The following is a 17140-nucleotide window of genomic DNA, read 5'->3' on the forward strand; positions in this document are numbered from 1 at the left end:
CAGCAGCACAGGAGAACCCCCTGTCTGCTGTTACACAGCAAGTCTAGACAACACTAATTTCAGTACGTGACCATGTTTCCTTAGGTTGCTCAGTAAGAAAACTGGTTTAACTGAAATTATCCATCTCCTCTGGAGAGGCAAATGACTCTCCGGATGATATCATACAATCATTTGATTCCACACATCAAGAAAGTCTTACAACCACTGCCAAATCCCTGTCAAAATGAAATTTTCTGAATGAAATCCAGAGTAGAATAGCAATTTTTTGAGTCCCTGAACCAGAGCTTCATGGTCTAAACTTCATGGAAAGCAGAAATGTATAGGAATTCATTGGATCTCGGAGTCCATGGTACAGTCACAGGTTTGCTCTTTACACAGACTGTGTCCTCAGGTTTCTAAACCACCAACTACTTCTTACCATTCTCCACCCTCCGTCAGTATTGTTTCTATTCAGCTCCCCTATTTATTCCTGTCCATTTTATCACCCCCAGGAACTCCTGCTTTTTATTTACAGTTGAAAAGGTGAAATGCTTTTTTGGAGATTAACTATCATTACGGAGAGATCTCTCTGCTCCCAGTAAAGCAGCACCCCTGGATTATGGTTTCTGCTGCTGCCGTGCCCCAGGCCCATTTCTGCCCCATCTCTTGTCCTGGCAATATGAAACCGCATCATTCCCTGGTTCAATGAGCTGATCCAGCTGAAAACCGCCCTTATTTATTTGGACATGTGCAATGGGGGCTGGTGCTGATGGGGTGAAGGCCCGAGAGGGCAGGATGCTCAGAGGTCCGAAATTGCGCTGCCTCCATGAGCTGTATCTGCAGCACCATCGCTCTCACAGGCGCTACCTTCTCCCTTCCCCTCTGCAAAAGAAAATCCCAGTAGCCTCTACTCTAACAGCACTGGGACGATCAACGTGTTCTACTCAAAACAGCCACCCGAAACTGCTCAGAGTCACTACACTGAGGTATGATCTGGGCTGCTGGGCAGACACCAGCAGCCATCCACCAAAAGACTGAGATAACAGGAAAAATCTACAAAATTATCACCTGCTTGTGTTTCCTCTTGCCTTTTGTAGAACTTTTGTCAGACGGCTGCTTCTGGGATTCTCTCGTGTGCTTCTCTGGCACGTTTTTCTTCTCCGCTTTGGGTGCGTCGGCATCCTTGTAAGGCTTCCCTGGTATTCGTGATAAGAGGCTCAGGTCAATCTTCACAATAAGTGGGTACCTTTCATCAGGATCACTGAGTGGTGAAAGAAGCTCTTTCTCTTCCATAGGAGAGAACATTCTTTGCCGAAAAAAGCTGTCATCCTCCTCCATGGAAGATTTAACAGGAGTCCTATTGCTCTCAGAGTATTTGGGTGTTTGCGATGAAGGAGGCAGGCTCTCGTTTTCATCTGAATCAGAGGATGAGGTATCTGTTTCTATGAATTCCCTGGATTTCTGGGCAGATTTGCTCGAAGCCTTATATTTCTTTTTCTCTGTTGTAGGCCGAGGGGAAGATTTGGGCTCTTTCTTTATATTGGGTTTCCTGGAGCCTTTCGTGGCTGCCTTATGCCTGTTGGAAGGTATATTTGTTGCCATGTCTACTGGGGTTTCACTTTCGATTTTAAGACCTCCTCTAGGCTCTTCAACAGATGTCTTTTCTGCTTTCTTGGGCTGCTTTTTACCTACAGTCCTCCTCTGTGTTGAGCTGTCGCTCTGGGCAGGTGATTTCTGCCTCCCGCGACTGCTCTCCGAGCCCTTTTGGGTGGGTTTGGAATCTCGCCCCGGCGTAGAAGAAATCGAGTCCTTGGATCCGCTCTGATCAGCGTATCCACTCCCTGTCCCCTGCTCCCGTCCCTCTTTCTTGTAGCCTTGGGAGGATGGGATATTGCTGTCCACGGAAGAAGCTGGTGACACTTTATGGGAATTAACTTTGTTCAACCAGTTATCCAGCTGCCACTTGTTTGTTGGTGGTGGCTCTGGCTAAAAATAAATTAAAAAAACAGCATAAGATAAAATATTTCACATTTCTTCCAGCTTTTCCACGGGACAGCTGTACTACACTGCACGACAAAGCAAGAGGTACCTGCAAAAACCTGAGATAAATAACAAATGAAATATAGGTTGATGAAAAACAATGATGCTGACAAATACCAGCTCTCACTTTCCCTTCGTCTGGAGCAGGGCATGTTTGCTGCCAAAGCCTTCCAGACTAAAAGCCCACAGATTTTTAAGCTACTGTTACTCTATCTAATTTCTGAACCCCGAGGGATGGTGGTAAAAATCATCTCAAGGTCAAACATTGAATGTGTCCTTATATAAAGAGTTTTTACCATCTCCAATTACAGATACTTCAGCAGAAGAATATTCCATCTTGAAAGCGATCCCACCTTTGTCAGTCTTTTCTTTTTGAACAGAGAAGTTGTTGGAGAACAACTGTTGTTGTTGGAGAATTTATTAACTTTTTTCTGCTTTAAAAAGCCAGGATTAATGCCAAGCTAACTAAGACAGCCCAAACACGTGTCAAATCCTACCTCGGGGGATGCGCTCTGTGATGGTTCATTAGCTTCGCTATCGCTGGAACTGCTTTCACTTTCAGAGTCAGACCCTGAGCTGCTTTCAGATCCGCTGTGGCTGCTGGAGTCATCCCTGGAGTTATCTGCTCCTTCACTGTTATGCTGCGAAGGTTCAGAGTTACTGAAAATGAAAAGGAGGGCAAATAAGCAAACGCTACCCAAGGCACAAATATACCCTAGAAGTCCTTTCATTAGAAAGAATAAAATGTACTATTTTAATTAACATTTACTAGAAAATTCAACGTAACTGAACACAGTTCACCCTGGGAACAATCTGCAGCCTTTGGGTTTTTTCCTCCCCCTTCCCAAAGTGGTTACTATAATTTGCAGGATATATCCCATTTAATCACTGATTAAATTCTAATCACCTTTTGCTTTAACACAAGACAAACGACAAACATGGATTTTAGAAACGAGATCAAGCCAGGAGTGCTGACTGGACAGAATATCACCGCTCGGCTCCCTATGCCGCAATCTTTCAGGAATGCCTACCTTCCAGGTGTGCTCCTTGGCACGGTCTTATCGCAGTCCTGCAATTAAGAAAAAAAGCATGAAGCTTCTAGAAGCTACTTTAGGATTGTATATATAATTAAATTGAAAAGCATCAATTTAGAGCCTTTACATTTTTTAAATTATTTAACCTGAATAGCATCTTAATTCAGTACTTGCAGCAGTTTAAATTTGTCTGTATTTTCCTTATACAGAAAGGCAAATAAATCAGAGTTTTCTCCAAGTTTTCACCGCAAACCCAGCATCTCAGACCTGCATATTGTGGCTACAGTTCGACGAGTTCCTGTTTCCACCACTCACTATAACACCACGTTTCCATCTTTTCCAATCAGATGATTCAACATTCAACAATGCTGTTCTGAGACGCCCAGAGAACTAGGAGTTAACCGCCTACATACGCTACTCTCAAAGTTTTCCACATGGAGAAAATAAAGTTCTGGAACTGGGAACAGGAAGAAAAGGCCCAAGAGAGGAGCTGCTGGGTAGCACAGACCCTACAGGTTTCTGATTTAGCAAGTTAAATGCTGGTTCTGGCAGAAGCTGCACAAAGTTAATAATGACAAAGAGGAAAAAAGAGACTTTTTGATAAAAATAAAGGTGCCGCTACACTCCCAGTTACAGAGACAGCATCCCCTGTCACCCCAAACACAGTCCCACACTACTAACACACAGAGACGTTCACACCATGTTCTCTTTAGCCGGAGTGGCAGAACATGAAGGGTGCTATCTGTAAAAGGCCGGCCATTACATACATCTTAAAGTCCACTATTGCCATTTTATGGTCAGAGAAAGACCATTTGAAATCAGTAAAACAAGGTTTTCTAGATAAAAGCATACAGTTTCAAAAAAAGAGATAATTTTCCCCCAATTTACGTTTAGGAATACCTGCGGTTTGTCTAAAAACATGCCATTTGATTTTTGTTTCTTAATCAGAAATCCCAGTTTGCAGTGAGAACATTGAACAAACCTGAGCGCGTTTGGTGTGTTTTTCTGAAACTGATGTCATGAACGTACCTGCTCTCCATCGCTGTCTTCACTACTGCTAAGTTTTAAGTCATCTTTCAACATACTAAGGAAAAAAGAGAAAGTGAGACAAGTTTTTCCACGTCCTTTAATTACTTTCAAAGCATTCTTCTACATTTCAACATGCTATTGTTTATATTACAGCGCGGGCTGCGTGGGTGAAATCCCCAAGATACCACTCCAATATCGAATGTTTAGGAATGGTGAGTTAAGTCATTCTTTAGAGAAGACTAAGGATTCTGGCACTTGACTCCTCAGTCCATGCTGTTAATTTTAGAAAGGAAATCTGACACATTTTTACTAACACGGGAGGAGCCAACATGTACGTTCAACTTCTTACACACAATGGCCAAGAAGACCGTTTGAAACAGAACCCAGAAAGCTCACACTAGTGGCCGTTTCCCGTCTCGTGGCAACGGCGCAACTGTCCTAAGCCCTAATTATTTTATTATTATTCAAAGCCATAATTATTTATGGTAGTCAGACACACACACACACACAATTTCACAATACTGAAAATATGTCAACAGACTGAAAACATATAGCAGGGCACAAGGCCTTAGTGGTTATTGAAAAGCACTTTTGATTAAAAAAATAAAACGTCTTACTCTGTCTGGTTCGATTCACATCTGGAGAAAGAAAATAAGAAAGGATTAGAAGTCTAATACTTCTGCGTGTCACAGTATAGCTGTTCTACTGATGATCTGAAAAGATACACCAGCCTCTAGGATATAGCTCTTGAGATATTTTTCATTGCTAACCTTTTCCAAAAGAGGCATTTATCTGCTTTTTTATGTTTTTTGACCAGATTACAATCACTTTTTTTTTTTTTTTTTAAATTATTTAAAACTGTATGGTCATAGTAAACTTCTCAACTTCCTTCCTATGCATCCCAGTTCAAGCTCCTCTACAACCACTTTCATTTATTAAACACACAACCAGCTGGTAAACATTTATTTTCATGGACATATTTGTTTGGAAACAATCTCTTTTACGGCATATAATTGATTTTTAGGTATGAGAAAGGTGGGCTACAGCCATCTAGAATATTCCAGTTGCTTTTTATCATTTCTTCCAGTTGCACAATTGACAAAGAAAACCTTGGGCCTGTGAGGAGAACTAATACAAGTGTTTCCTGTTCAGTTAAGAGACTGGGCAGAACAAACGTAACTAGATCTGGGTCTGCTCCGTGCAAGAACTGCCACATTCCAGTACAAGAAACAGCTATTTTTCCCTTAAAATTCAAAACTGTAGTTTGAGAAACGTTTTCTCAACAGCCACTTACGATTTGGATTGATGACCGTTGGATGTTTTTGATGAAGGATTGTATCGTTCTAGAAGAAGAAAAAAAGAAATGCCCAGTTGAAACCTCAGCCAGCAAAATAAGTCACTCCCAAGTTGCCAGAAGTACAGGCTGGGCTGAGAGAGCAGTAACTGGTGAGCACCAGGCACAGTCTCCCCCAGAATGAAGAAGTGACTGGATGCAAAGACAAAAATACTAAATACAGCAAATAATTTAATGAAGAAAATCCAGAAAATTATGTAAACCATTGCTGTCTAAACCAATACACACTTATTTTGTTATTAATGGTGTGAAAAATTGTTTTGTTTCTAACAAGATTAATCTATTGCCTTCTACATGCAGGAGACAGGATATAATCAGCCTGTCAAGCTCTGGCTTGCTTCAGCATCCCTACGCAGCTTTTCAGAGGATGAGCAATCTCTAGATCCAGAAATCAAACTCACAAACCAATTCTTACAATAGGAACACACACAGATATAATCTGCTTTTCAGGTTGGGGGCCTTTTCCTTCCCTTTTCTTTAATTCTGGCAAATTGTGCAGTTCAACAGAAATAAGAACTGAGGCTGTTAAAAATTTCCCAGAAAATTCAAATAGGAGTCAAAAACCGGTTCTGTGTTTCGACTCCCTCTGCACTGACACACATCTAAAGATCAGCTGCTCCCATAACCTAAGTCTATGGTTTAGCATTATGGAATTAAGTTTTAATTTGTTTCCTTTATTCCCCACTGAATCAGGTGTTTAGATTAAGCTGCTTGTGAATACCTAAGAATAAACCATTCTTCTTTTACTATTTAATATGTTTAATCACTTCAAGAGGGAGCGGAAAGACTTTTGGAAAGTAACAGCACAAATCTAATTCAATGTTCAAATTCAATATTCAAAATAACGATACAGTTAAAGTGAAATAAAAGCTGCTTTTGTCTAAAATCTGAAAATGCACTGTAGGACAGGGAATTCAAGGATGGAGCTAAGCATATTGCTGTCCCAGTGCCCGACCAGTTCTCTCACTTGATTTTAAAATGTGACAAAGTGAAAACGAACAGTGAAATGGCAACGTGCTTTTTCTACTGAAATATAAACAACAACTTAGAAACCAATTTGGGTTTCTAATATGTCCCCCAGCAGGGATGTGGATTTTTTAAAAGGGTGGTTTGTTTTAGTACTCAGCTATTTTCAATTAGATCAACCAAGGAGGCATTTTTTCAAGAATGAGAAACATGAAAAACTAAAGTTACTTTTTATTTTTCTAGAAGACAGTACCAATGTTGTAACTCAGTCATAACTTTCTAGATCTCAACAAGAAACAGGAAAGAAAATCAAGCAATTGTTTTACAGGTTAAAACTTGAGAAAGCATAGAAAAATCTTAACTTAGACTCCATCCTACGACCAGTCTGGAAAATCTCCTGCTCTAAAAAGCATGACATACCAAGGACACTGAATCACAACACAAACATTAAACACATCGCAGGAAGTTTAATTTACTTACTCTGTTCCCCAGTGCCAAAGCTGGACTGCTGAGACTCCTAAGGGAACAAAAGATCACAAGTGGGTTTTTTCACTGGGAATTTTAACATATCAAACTCCATGCTGTAATCAAGATATTCTTTCCACTTAAAGGATGGCACCTGACCTCGAAAAAAGGGAAAAAAGCCTAACACCACAAGAGTGATTCTCTACCTGGGCCCCACCAGAGGGAAGGAGAGCTTCACCCTCCTCTTCCTCAGCCCAGCTCCCCCACTTGCTCGGTTCTAAGAAGGGCTGCGTGCAGTTGTACGATGTGACAGCTCCAGCTCCAAAATCCCTATGGAACTTCCCTAAATCCCACCTCCATGTACATTTAGCATGTTCACTATATTTTTCTTTACTTTCCTTATACATAGAAAAGCTTGGCTGCTCATTTTATGGATTTTCATTGAAATTCTTTGCTCTGCATTGCTCTTTTTGAGACACACAGCACCGTGGTGGACAAGCAGTGAGTATAGTAACAACCCAGCAATAATAAAAAGAATATATTTCAGCTACAAAGGAGCCCAAGGGACAATGAAAGTTAAAATCTGGACAGCTCTGCCCAAACCCCTTCTGGCCGCGGCTCCACACCAGCCCTGGCAGAGGGGCCGAGCTGGAAACACACCGTTCCTCCCCCCAGACGCCAGACCTTCATGTAATCACACAGTTCATCTGTACAAACCCCCCTGAACAACCACGGGGAACTTCCTTTGAGATAGAATGAATCTGTATCTACAAATCCAGCCTTGAAAGATGAAGCTTGCACATTTTAGCACTTGTATGATCTTCAGCATTCCCATTCCAGAAACCCCAGTTGTGACTCCCAAGACATAGTAGATTATAAATTTTTTTTAAACCCTAAAATATTGTTTTAACAAACACATTTGCAGAGGTTACCGAGTTACTGAAAACCTACTTCTAGACTAGGCTGCCATTTAAAATGGGACCTTCCTGACCTCATTTTAAAATGAGGACAAATGCTGGCCCTATAAATAAAAACTGAAAATATTTGACTCAATTCACAAAGTTATATACACCTATTTTACTTAAATGCTCTGGCAACAGCAAACCAGAACTACAATTCAGCAACAAATTCCAGGGTGGGGTTTTTTTCTTATACCTGTGACCCAGCCTTCCCAAACAGCCAAGTGCAGCAGTTACACATGTAGTTTACAAAATTTCATTTTTTAACCACACAAAGGCTTTACCCAGCAAAGCACACTTAGATATTTCTAATTTCCCTGAACTTTTTATTTCAAAAGTGAAAGCAGTTGCAACGATGCCTTGAACAGTATTTTGTTGATAGGGAACTTGATACGGAACTTTCCTTGGACGGTATTTCAGATGCCTCTGATCTTTACTAATTGAAAGAAGGGAAGGGACAAAAAAAATAAAATTAACCTATGTTTGAAGTGCAAAGTGAAGATGAAGTTGGAGAGAAGCCTTGTGACTTCAATAGAAAGCAACAGCCACACTTCCTTCAAAATAAAAACTGATTTTTATCTTTCACGTAGGTGCGAGGAGCACAAGTGTGATTCCCTCATTGCCTTTTCCACTGCCAGCTTAGAGGAGATGACAGACCGTGAGTCAAAAAAGAAGCAAAGACCACACGGTAATGGAACACCACATCTCCAGAGCGCCAGGGCCGGGCTGAGCACCAGGAGGGACTGGCACCCGTCCTCCCCGACACACGAATCGCTAACTCTGCAGAAAGCACCTGCCCCATCCCCTGCTTCTTTCAACCTCCTACTCCTAAGGCACAGAGCAATCTGTCAGCTCAGTGCACTTTAACGAGGTGGTATGTTTAAACGTGCAACTTTTTCCAGCTCTCTTGCCACCTATTTTGTCTTTGAATACAGATTTCTTTATGAAACTCAGAGATTTTTTAAAAAAAAACAAGCTACAGTTTCAACTCCGAAGTTATGTAGAGCAGCATCTTTTAAAGGCCTACTTCAGAAAGGAAGAAATTAAAAACAACTGAAAGGAAGGAAACCCTTTTAACCAAAGTCTAATAGACTGCTGAGGTCAGATACCGGAGACACTTAAGCAGGAAACAAAAATCGCAGCTTTTACTCAAACACAGAACCTGCGGAGAGAAAACCACCCGCCAGCGGGCGAGAAGGGCAGGAGGGAGCGGGTTCTCGGCTGCGGGGTACCAGCTTGGCTGCAGTCCCGGCTGCGGGACACGGGACCCCTCTCCGTTTCACGTTCGCAGTCTCGGGTCAGATCTGCTTTTTATTTCTCAGAAGAGAGTTCCAGTATTACAGCAGCCGAAGGGACGGGACTGGTGGCCTCCTCGGCAGCTCCCGCCGCTGAACAAACCTGGGGGCAGGACCCACCTCTCCAGAGACACCTCAGGGTCCCCGCGCAGGGACAGGAACTGCCAACACTCTCACGGTGCTGTGAAATGAAAACTTCCACCCTCTAAGAAACCGCTTGGGGGTTTTAATATCTTTTACAAACATGCCAGTATTTTTGGAGTTTTTGACTACGAGCCCATGGCTTAAAAAAAAGTTACCCAGGATAAAATTACAGAGTGTTAGGTCATTGGGTAACAGTTTTTATCAAGGCTCAGGAATCTACATTTTTTTCATAGCATCCATAAAACTTTCCCTGACCTATTTTCATGAAGTTTTATCTTCTGATTCAAAGACGTGCCGACAGTTATTAGATGTATTTATAGTAAAGGCAGAGAGGCCCCGGTCAGGAGGCTGGGTCCCTCCAAGCTACTCACACACAGGGAAAATCACCTTATCCCAACAGCCTTACAAATAAAATTGCCTGGTCCACCAAAGGGAGCTTAATTTTATGTGCTCAGGGAAAACACACCAAACCTCTGCACACAGGAGGAACACTGTGAAACACGGCGGTGTATTACTTGTAAATAGATCGACCACAGCATGAAAAACAAGCTTTCCTCGAACAGTATCGCTTGATTAAAGTAAAGCACTGCTTTGTTTTGTTTTCTGAAGTCTGCTCCGGGTCCCGGCTGCACAAGCCTATGGCTCGCTAACTCACTGGAATTCTGAGCAGATCCCGCTGCCAAGAATGACAGAGGGGAGAAGGCAGAGGAAATTATAGGCCTTGGATGCGGAGAGAGAGGTTGACAAAGTTCCTCGGCCAAGATGCGCAGCCACAAAATAAAAAAGCTGGAGAAAAGTCAAAAGACTCAGAGCAGCCATAAATGGAATTTTTTTGCAAACAGGGTGAAGAAACACAATCCAGGTCGAGAGGTTCAAAAAACCCCAACCTACCTTTTTGGCTCAAACACCAACACCGTGCAATCTGACGCAGTTTCCCTCTGTGTCACAAAGTCACATATATCTCCGCACACCTTTCTCCCCAGACTGAGTCAAATACCAGGGAAAGGCAGAAACAAGCAGTTCTAGCAACCCCACAACCGCGTACGATGAGATGTGTGTGAAGGGACAACACCTCCCAGAGGTTCAGGAAGATGTATTCAAAGCAATGGAGGAAAGGTGTGGGATTTCTTGCTTTCCTATACAAAGGTAAGAATTCTTTCCAAGTTCACAGCTTTATATAACATAGGAAATGAACCTTGACTAAAGTTAATATAGGCAAGATTAATATTGATCTAGCTCATCATTATAGCGTTAAGAAAGCAGATAATGACATTTGTCTCTAGATATGCCTTCGAAAGTAGAGCTGAGACCTGTAGAGTACGTTCTGTACTTTCAGCTCACTGGGGAGAAAGGAGCAAGACGCGCAGCGACAGGAAGACACGAGGCAGAGGGGATGACAAGAGGACTGTCCCCAGCTCTGGGTCATCCAGCCAGGACGAGGACCTGAGCTGTTCAACCTCACACCCACCTGCGGAGGTTCTGTGGATGGGCACCTACAGCAGGGGACCCGGGCACTTTGCCCAAAAAAAGGTGATGTCAAAGCATTCACATAAGACAATCTGTTTAGACATACTGTGTTAGAGACCTCAGTGAGAAAATCCTCTTAAAATACTTCTCTATTCTGTTTTGAGGAGCAATTTGGATCAAACAAGGAACTGCCAGCAGCAAGCGGTGCTCTACAACAGCACTCTGCTCAGAAAAAGCGGAGTCTTCATTATTAAGAAGGCAACGTTTGAAAGACAAAGAGCATCATTTTTTCACTCAGAAGTTACGCCAAATCAGGGGCGGAGTATCTCAATCCATTTCAGAGATATGTTGAGTCGGGAGAAAAAAAATTAAATTGTTGAGTTAAATCTTTTACTGGTAATCAGTAGATACAGGAAACAAAAGGTGAACTCTTGAATGAGTCAGCGATCACGAGCTGAACTTGCTGAAGCGGCTCCCCACAGCTCTCTCCCCTCCCATCTCCACCCTGACGACCCAAGACACCACCAATTGCAGAGCTGTACTAAAGGCACACCATCACCAGTGCCAGTCTGCCCCAAAAGCCCGCAACTGGGGTTGGCTGGAGCCCCAAGGGGACGGAGCCAGGAGCTGAGAGCAAGAGGACACCTTCCTCAGGGCTGGCAGCTCAAGCAGGTCTCCTGGAAACGTGCCCCAAACTGCCAGGAGCAGCAAAGAGCGACTGATTGCTCTTTAGAATTAATATCTTACGCACTTCAGTAGTTATTAAGTATATGGAGATTAGAAGAGATCTTTCAGAAGAAGAGATATGAAAATTTCTTTAGCCAAACATCTGATTTCAAAACTTCTAATTTTTTGGTAATTGAAAATATAAGATCTAATAGTTCTATTGAGGGACTTCAAAATTATGAGGAAAACCAGTTCATGCAGAAAATACATTTAAATTTCTTAGCATACACCTGTCAGTCTCCACTGCTGTCAGATGGAGGTAAACACAACACAAAATGGTTCCACACAGAACGGTGCAAAGCATTTCCCTAATGGGGAAAAAGGCTCAATGGCATTTTCAAGCTTCAGAAGTACCCTGAAGGAGGTCTGAATTTATGAAATAAAAATTAAAAAGTAAAAGAAAAGCCGTATTATAGACATCTTTGCAGACTGCTGTGTGTGTGTAAACCAGAGGAAAAACCACGACATCTTCATAAGGCTACAGCTGAGAAATGTTGTTGTGAAGCAAGATAAAGAGATACAAAGCACTGAAACAGACCCAGAACTATATAAAATTGAATTTAAAGCAGTTCCAAAATCCTGATTTTAATAGGAGTTACTCCTTCAACAGCATTCAGTGTTTGACTCCCGGACTGACCTTTGTTGGAAAAGGGAATTTGGAGGGTTCAGTTTTGCATGGCGTATGGATAGCAGTCAGTGGAGGAGGCCAAGAGTGGGTCATCTCCTGTAGCCACAACAAAAGAGAAAAGCTATTAACAAAATTAACACGAAGATTTCAAGTTACAATCTTGATTCAAACGGTAACCCTGTCTCTCAATTTTCAGTTCACTGTCCACACGTCGCTAAGCTTTATATTCAAATCTTCGTTTCCCAAACGTGTAACTAAGGTTATACACATAAACCTGAACCACAGATTGCTCCCCATGAGAACAGACAGCGAGGACATAACAAGAAGCAGAAAGGCATAAAGCAGTAAAATTGGTCGGCCCAAACATAAACTGCAGCAGAAGTCAGAGTCTGATCATTTCACACTGTGAAGAGCACATGTAAGATACGGGGTAGAAAGAAGAATCCTAGGACAGGGAAGCCTATAAAATTTGAGGGAAAGGGGGAAAATCAAATGCCTGAAGCTGGGAAGTGCCTTGTATTCTCTCCAAGCATCTCCAAGGGCCACGGAGTAGCGAAGGTTAGAGCAAATGGCAAACCATGGAAATGCTCCTGGGGAATCTGGTGATTGTTTTGTGATGGCAGACACGGGACCAGGGGATATAATTTAAAAGGCACTAATCAGCTGCAGAGTACTTTCCACCTCCTTAGTATTGTTTGTACGGTCAACAAATAAGTTACGAACAAAAGCACAGAGAACTCACTTTCAGAATTTCATCCACGCAGCTCACGTCACCAGACGCTGATGCCTACAAATCAAAACTCAAAATTAACATCTCCTAAAGCAAATTCTCCTTAAAAGATCCCAGGGGCTAGAAACAGCTAAAACCCCCCTTCAGTCCTTATCGTGATTCATAGGGACTCTCTATAGATACAAACGCACCTTGCTAATTCTTTTCAGCAACATCACTCTTCATATCAGTTAGATCCATATTTTATGGCATGAGTCACATTCCGTTATGAAAAGTGAATAGAGGAGATCTATAAAACTGCCACAATAATCTCTTACTTTTCACTTGACAGTTACAGAGATAATAAGCAGTCAGCGATATTAAAAACTTCTAAAGAGAACGAGAATCGCAGCTTTCAATCATTTCCTGGAAGAAGCCACTGGATAATATCTGAATTCAACTGCCTGACCGTGAACACACAGTAACAACAAACTCTGTTATGAAGTAAAACGTACATCAGAGCATGAATCTAGCAGCAGCAATAATTATGAAACTTCTGCATCCCCGACTGCCACAAGCAGAAAGGAAGCAAAGGTACCATCCGATTCACTGCGTCAGCTTTAGCACCTCAAGTCTTCACAAATAAGAAAATAATTCATTTTCAAACTTCCTTACCTGTGTCCTGGATCTTATTTCGCTATTTGTTGAATTCCCAGGAACAAATGCTTTTCTCTAATTATCGTGATTCGAGCAGTTAAACAGGAGATGGAATGACATTTTATTACTAAGAAAGGCACCCTCCCTGTGAGCTGTAGTCAGTCTGTGTCTTAACAATTCGGGAATTACCAAACTATTAAAAGTTGTGAACCCAACACTATTTTGTATCCAGCACACCCCATACAAAATCTGAACCCTGTGCAATTTGGTGTGCTTTAGAGTTAGCTTATTTTCCCCAGGTGAAGGTATAATAACCACATCTAGTAATTGCTACACACTTCAAAAGAGAATCTGATACATGCAGATGGTATCACTGCTCTAAGAGAACACGGCTCCCAGTAATGACAATGGATGTATCCAGCTTGTCAAAATATTGGTGAATATCCTACTGTTTCACCAACTTCTGACTACAGAAATACTCTATGAAAATTAGCCTTTCTGGGTTAAGTTAGCCTTTCTGAACATCTCACAGCCTTTATTTAATAAAAATCACGGTATCCATGTGGAAGAAGCAGAAGGAAAAAATAATTACTCTTGACATTCCTCATTTAAAATACACATCTTCCCTGTATACATTTCAGATGTTTTGCGTAAGGAAAAAAACACCAGTGTTTACTAAAAACTACCTTTTGGTTATGTAGATCAGGATTTTAAAGAAGCTGGAAAATCCCAGCCCAAAGGGACTTGGGTTTAAGAAGGCAGGAATCAGAGGGCAACTTACATCTAGTGGTTGGGAAGGGATTTTCAGCTTGGTGAGATGTGCTTTGCTGCTGGGCTTCAGCTCGTTCACGCCGCCGCTGTGAGTCTGGCCGCTGTAGTGTTCGGAGGATAACTTTGGTTCCATGGATTCCTGCCCATCCATCGGCCTGACATACGCGGTGGGTTTCTGCAACATTGAACTGGACTTGGACATTAGTGAGGGTGGAAAAGACTGGTTAGAGTGTTGTCCGCTTGAAAATGAGGGAACACGGGAGGGAGAGTCCCAGTTGGCATCAGGATCCCGGGGAGATTTGGAACGTTGATGTTCTTTGCTGTGATGATCGTTTCCATGAGATCTCGAATGGCTGGAGCTCAATGAAGAAACAGCAGATGGTTTTCCAGGGCTGGAAGAACGGGGTTTGGAGTGTTCGGACCCATGCTGGCTTTTTTTGCGGCCGCTGCTGCTACTGTACGAGTCACGGTCATGCCTCTGGCCACTGCCGCTAGTGTTATTGCCACTGCCACGCTGGCTACTGTGTCCGCTCTGTAAACCCGAGGACCGTTTCTGAGATTGCGAGGAAGTGCTGGGTGCAGGTCCTACAGGAGTCCATTTGCTGCTCTGGTGGGAGCCAGCGTTATGTCTCTGGTCACCAAAGAAACTTTGGTTTGATTTTTCATCTGGCGTTGACGGTACGGTCGGTTTGGGAATTCCAACGAGCTTTTGTAGCGATCTATCTCCTATAAGATCCTTCATTTCATCATAATTACCAAGCATGCTCTGAATGCGACTAGACAATTTGTCTTCTTTGCTGGTCTGGGAAAATAATTTTAAAAAATAACACTTTAAAAAAATCACAACTTCACTTTCAGTTAATCGACTTGACAACTATGGCAGTTAATCTAAATTTCAGGGCTGAGAGCATGGCTAGCATCCACGTCTTTTGCCATCGTTTCCAATTCCCAATTTTAGTTGTTAAAACAGTAATTTATCCCCCTAAAGCATAAGGAAAAAGATGTATTTCAGCAGCAGGAGCAGCTGGAACAGCACTAATGAGTGCTTCAAATAATGCATTGGTGAGCCGGGTGCAAGATTAAACATTGCAGATGCCTGCTGTTACCTTAAAGACTCTCACCTTAAAGACTATTTCTCTAATACAGTAGGTATTAGTCCTAAAAAGTTTTAATTAACAGTAAAATCAAATCAGCTTAACCTCACCACTGGATGTAATTTTTAATAGGTATTTATACTGGTATAATTCTTGTTACCAAGAAAGTTATACCTAAGGAAGTGTTCTTTCTTACACAACCAGTTTGTTTTCACACCAGGTATCCTGCATCCCGTGCATCCCAAGCAGCTTTAGGCAACGTCATTCAGGTGGGATGTGGTTATCACACACAGCGAAGCGATGGGAGGACAGGAATAAAAAAAACCCAAGCATCTCTTAACTTTCCTCCCCCAGGAGGACAGGTTTCAGTCACAATGTTTTACTTCTTGCACACCAGCTGACATTGTGATAAGGGAACGGGTTTGCTTTCACAGCAACTTTTGAGCTACATAACTAAAAAAGTACCATTTAAGATTTTAATTATCCCAGAATTAGGTTATTGTTTCCAGTTCTGCTCAGCAAAGCAAAGCTGGAAGGAAACCCAGCACAGGCTTAAAGCTGTAAAGATCACAAACAGAGCCAACTCCTTCAAAACAAACTAAAAAAAAATCAGATACAAACTACTGGCCTATTAGCTAAAGCTGATAATTCTATCATATCAGGAATCTCAGCATTTAAAATTAACCTATTTAATCATTCTCTTTCTCAGCTTACTCAGGTCTGGATTACACTGATTGAAGGTTAGGAAGTTTAGCAACAGGCTAAAGCACCCCCAAAAAAGAACAATTTAGCATGACACAGCGGACAGTTTAATTGCTTAGAGTCAGTGTAGCAAAAGCTGAAGAAAGCAAAAAAAATTTATGGTTTTATCATCCCTTTTCTCACTCCCTACAAAGCAGCCCCTCCTTTGTAAGTGTTATTATAAATCTGTCAGTAGAGCCATTAGTAACTGTCCATCCTTATTTTCAAGCCCTGCTTAAATACTTGGTTGACATACGAGCTCTAAAAAGAGCACAGACAACAATAAATTTGAAATACAAATTTGCATACAATTTCTGGTAAAAAACCAAAAGCATTTATAAGAACTGTATAAACTCACAACTTTGTACGGTTCAGCAAAGAGAGGAGAGTTTGGCGGAAAGGCTTCTTCACCCTGTTGAATTTCTTGATTTCGCCTTTCCCTTTCTTTCATACGCAGCACATTCCGGTCTTCACGGTTCATGTTGCTACGAACAAAAAAAGAGAATTTCTGATGAGAGAAGGAAGGGAGGAGGGATGGGGGCGCTCACAGCGAGCCCCTGGACCTGTTTTACCCAAAGAAGAATCTCGGATTAAGAACCCCCCGCTGATGGTAACTCCTCAAACCTGGAAAGAAGTTTGTCCAATTTAAGACACCCCAGACTTAGCAGAGCTACAACCCCCGCTCTAGGGTAGCTTCTACCAGGGAAAGTTCATGCAGTAATAAAAAAATGAAAAAAATCCACAAAGTCCTCGGGCAAGTAACTATTTCAAACCATTTCACCTGCCTGAATCACGGAGCTATTTCAGCCCACGCTGCACATCTCCGATTCATTTCTAAAATACTTTTTCTCCTCCACATCCCCCAAATGTTCTGCAATTTTACTCTTTCATCCCCCACCCATCCAGAGCCTGGCTTCTCATGCACATTTGGGGTTATTTTTGCCGCTGACATACCTTTATTGGCACCCTTTCTCCAACATATTCTAACCTCAAGCTTTGATGTTGTTTCCAGGTCTCCCTTCCTCTGACTCCCAAAAGACATTTGTACTCAGAGCAGTAATTCCAGCAAAGTTGTGGCAATA

The 17140-nt window shown here is 42.0% G+C and overlaps 1 protein-coding gene across 2 annotated transcripts in view; it reads right to left on the minus strand.

Annotated features, from left to right (window-relative positions):
* AFF4 (ALF transcription elongation factor 4) overlaps positions 1 to 16539 on the minus strand; it is a 28075-nt gene extending 11536 nt beyond the window's left edge. Inside the window, exons 1-11 of one of the 2 annotated variants that reach the window (XM_074156698.1) lie at positions 16417 to 16539; positions 14234 to 15025; positions 12829 to 12873; positions 12096 to 12182; positions 6883 to 6919; positions 5377 to 5425; positions 4700 to 4720; positions 4083 to 4137; positions 3051 to 3088; positions 2517 to 2679; positions 1048 to 1965 (exon numbers count right to left, since the gene is read on the minus strand). In XM_074156698.1, the coding sequence (XP_074012799.1) occupies positions 1048 to 1965; positions 2517 to 2679; positions 3051 to 3088; positions 4083 to 4137; positions 4700 to 4720; positions 5377 to 5425; positions 6883 to 6919; positions 12096 to 12182; positions 12829 to 12873; positions 14234 to 15025; positions 16417 to 16539 (2328 nt within the window). The remainder of the gene's footprint in view (positions 1 to 1047; positions 1966 to 2516; positions 2680 to 3050; positions 3089 to 4082; positions 4138 to 4699; positions 4721 to 5376; positions 5426 to 6882; positions 6920 to 12095; positions 12183 to 12828; positions 12874 to 14233; positions 15026 to 16416) is intronic. The other variant, XM_074156699.1, reaches the window with a different exon arrangement.
* Between the last annotated feature and the right edge of the window lie 601 nt (positions 16540 to 17140).

The sequence above is a fragment of the Numenius arquata genome, chromosome 11, assembly GCF_964106895.1.
Source record: "Numenius arquata chromosome 11, bNumArq3.hap1.1, whole genome shotgun sequence".
NCBI lineage: Eukaryota > Metazoa > Chordata > Aves > Charadriiformes > Scolopacidae > Numenius > Numenius arquata.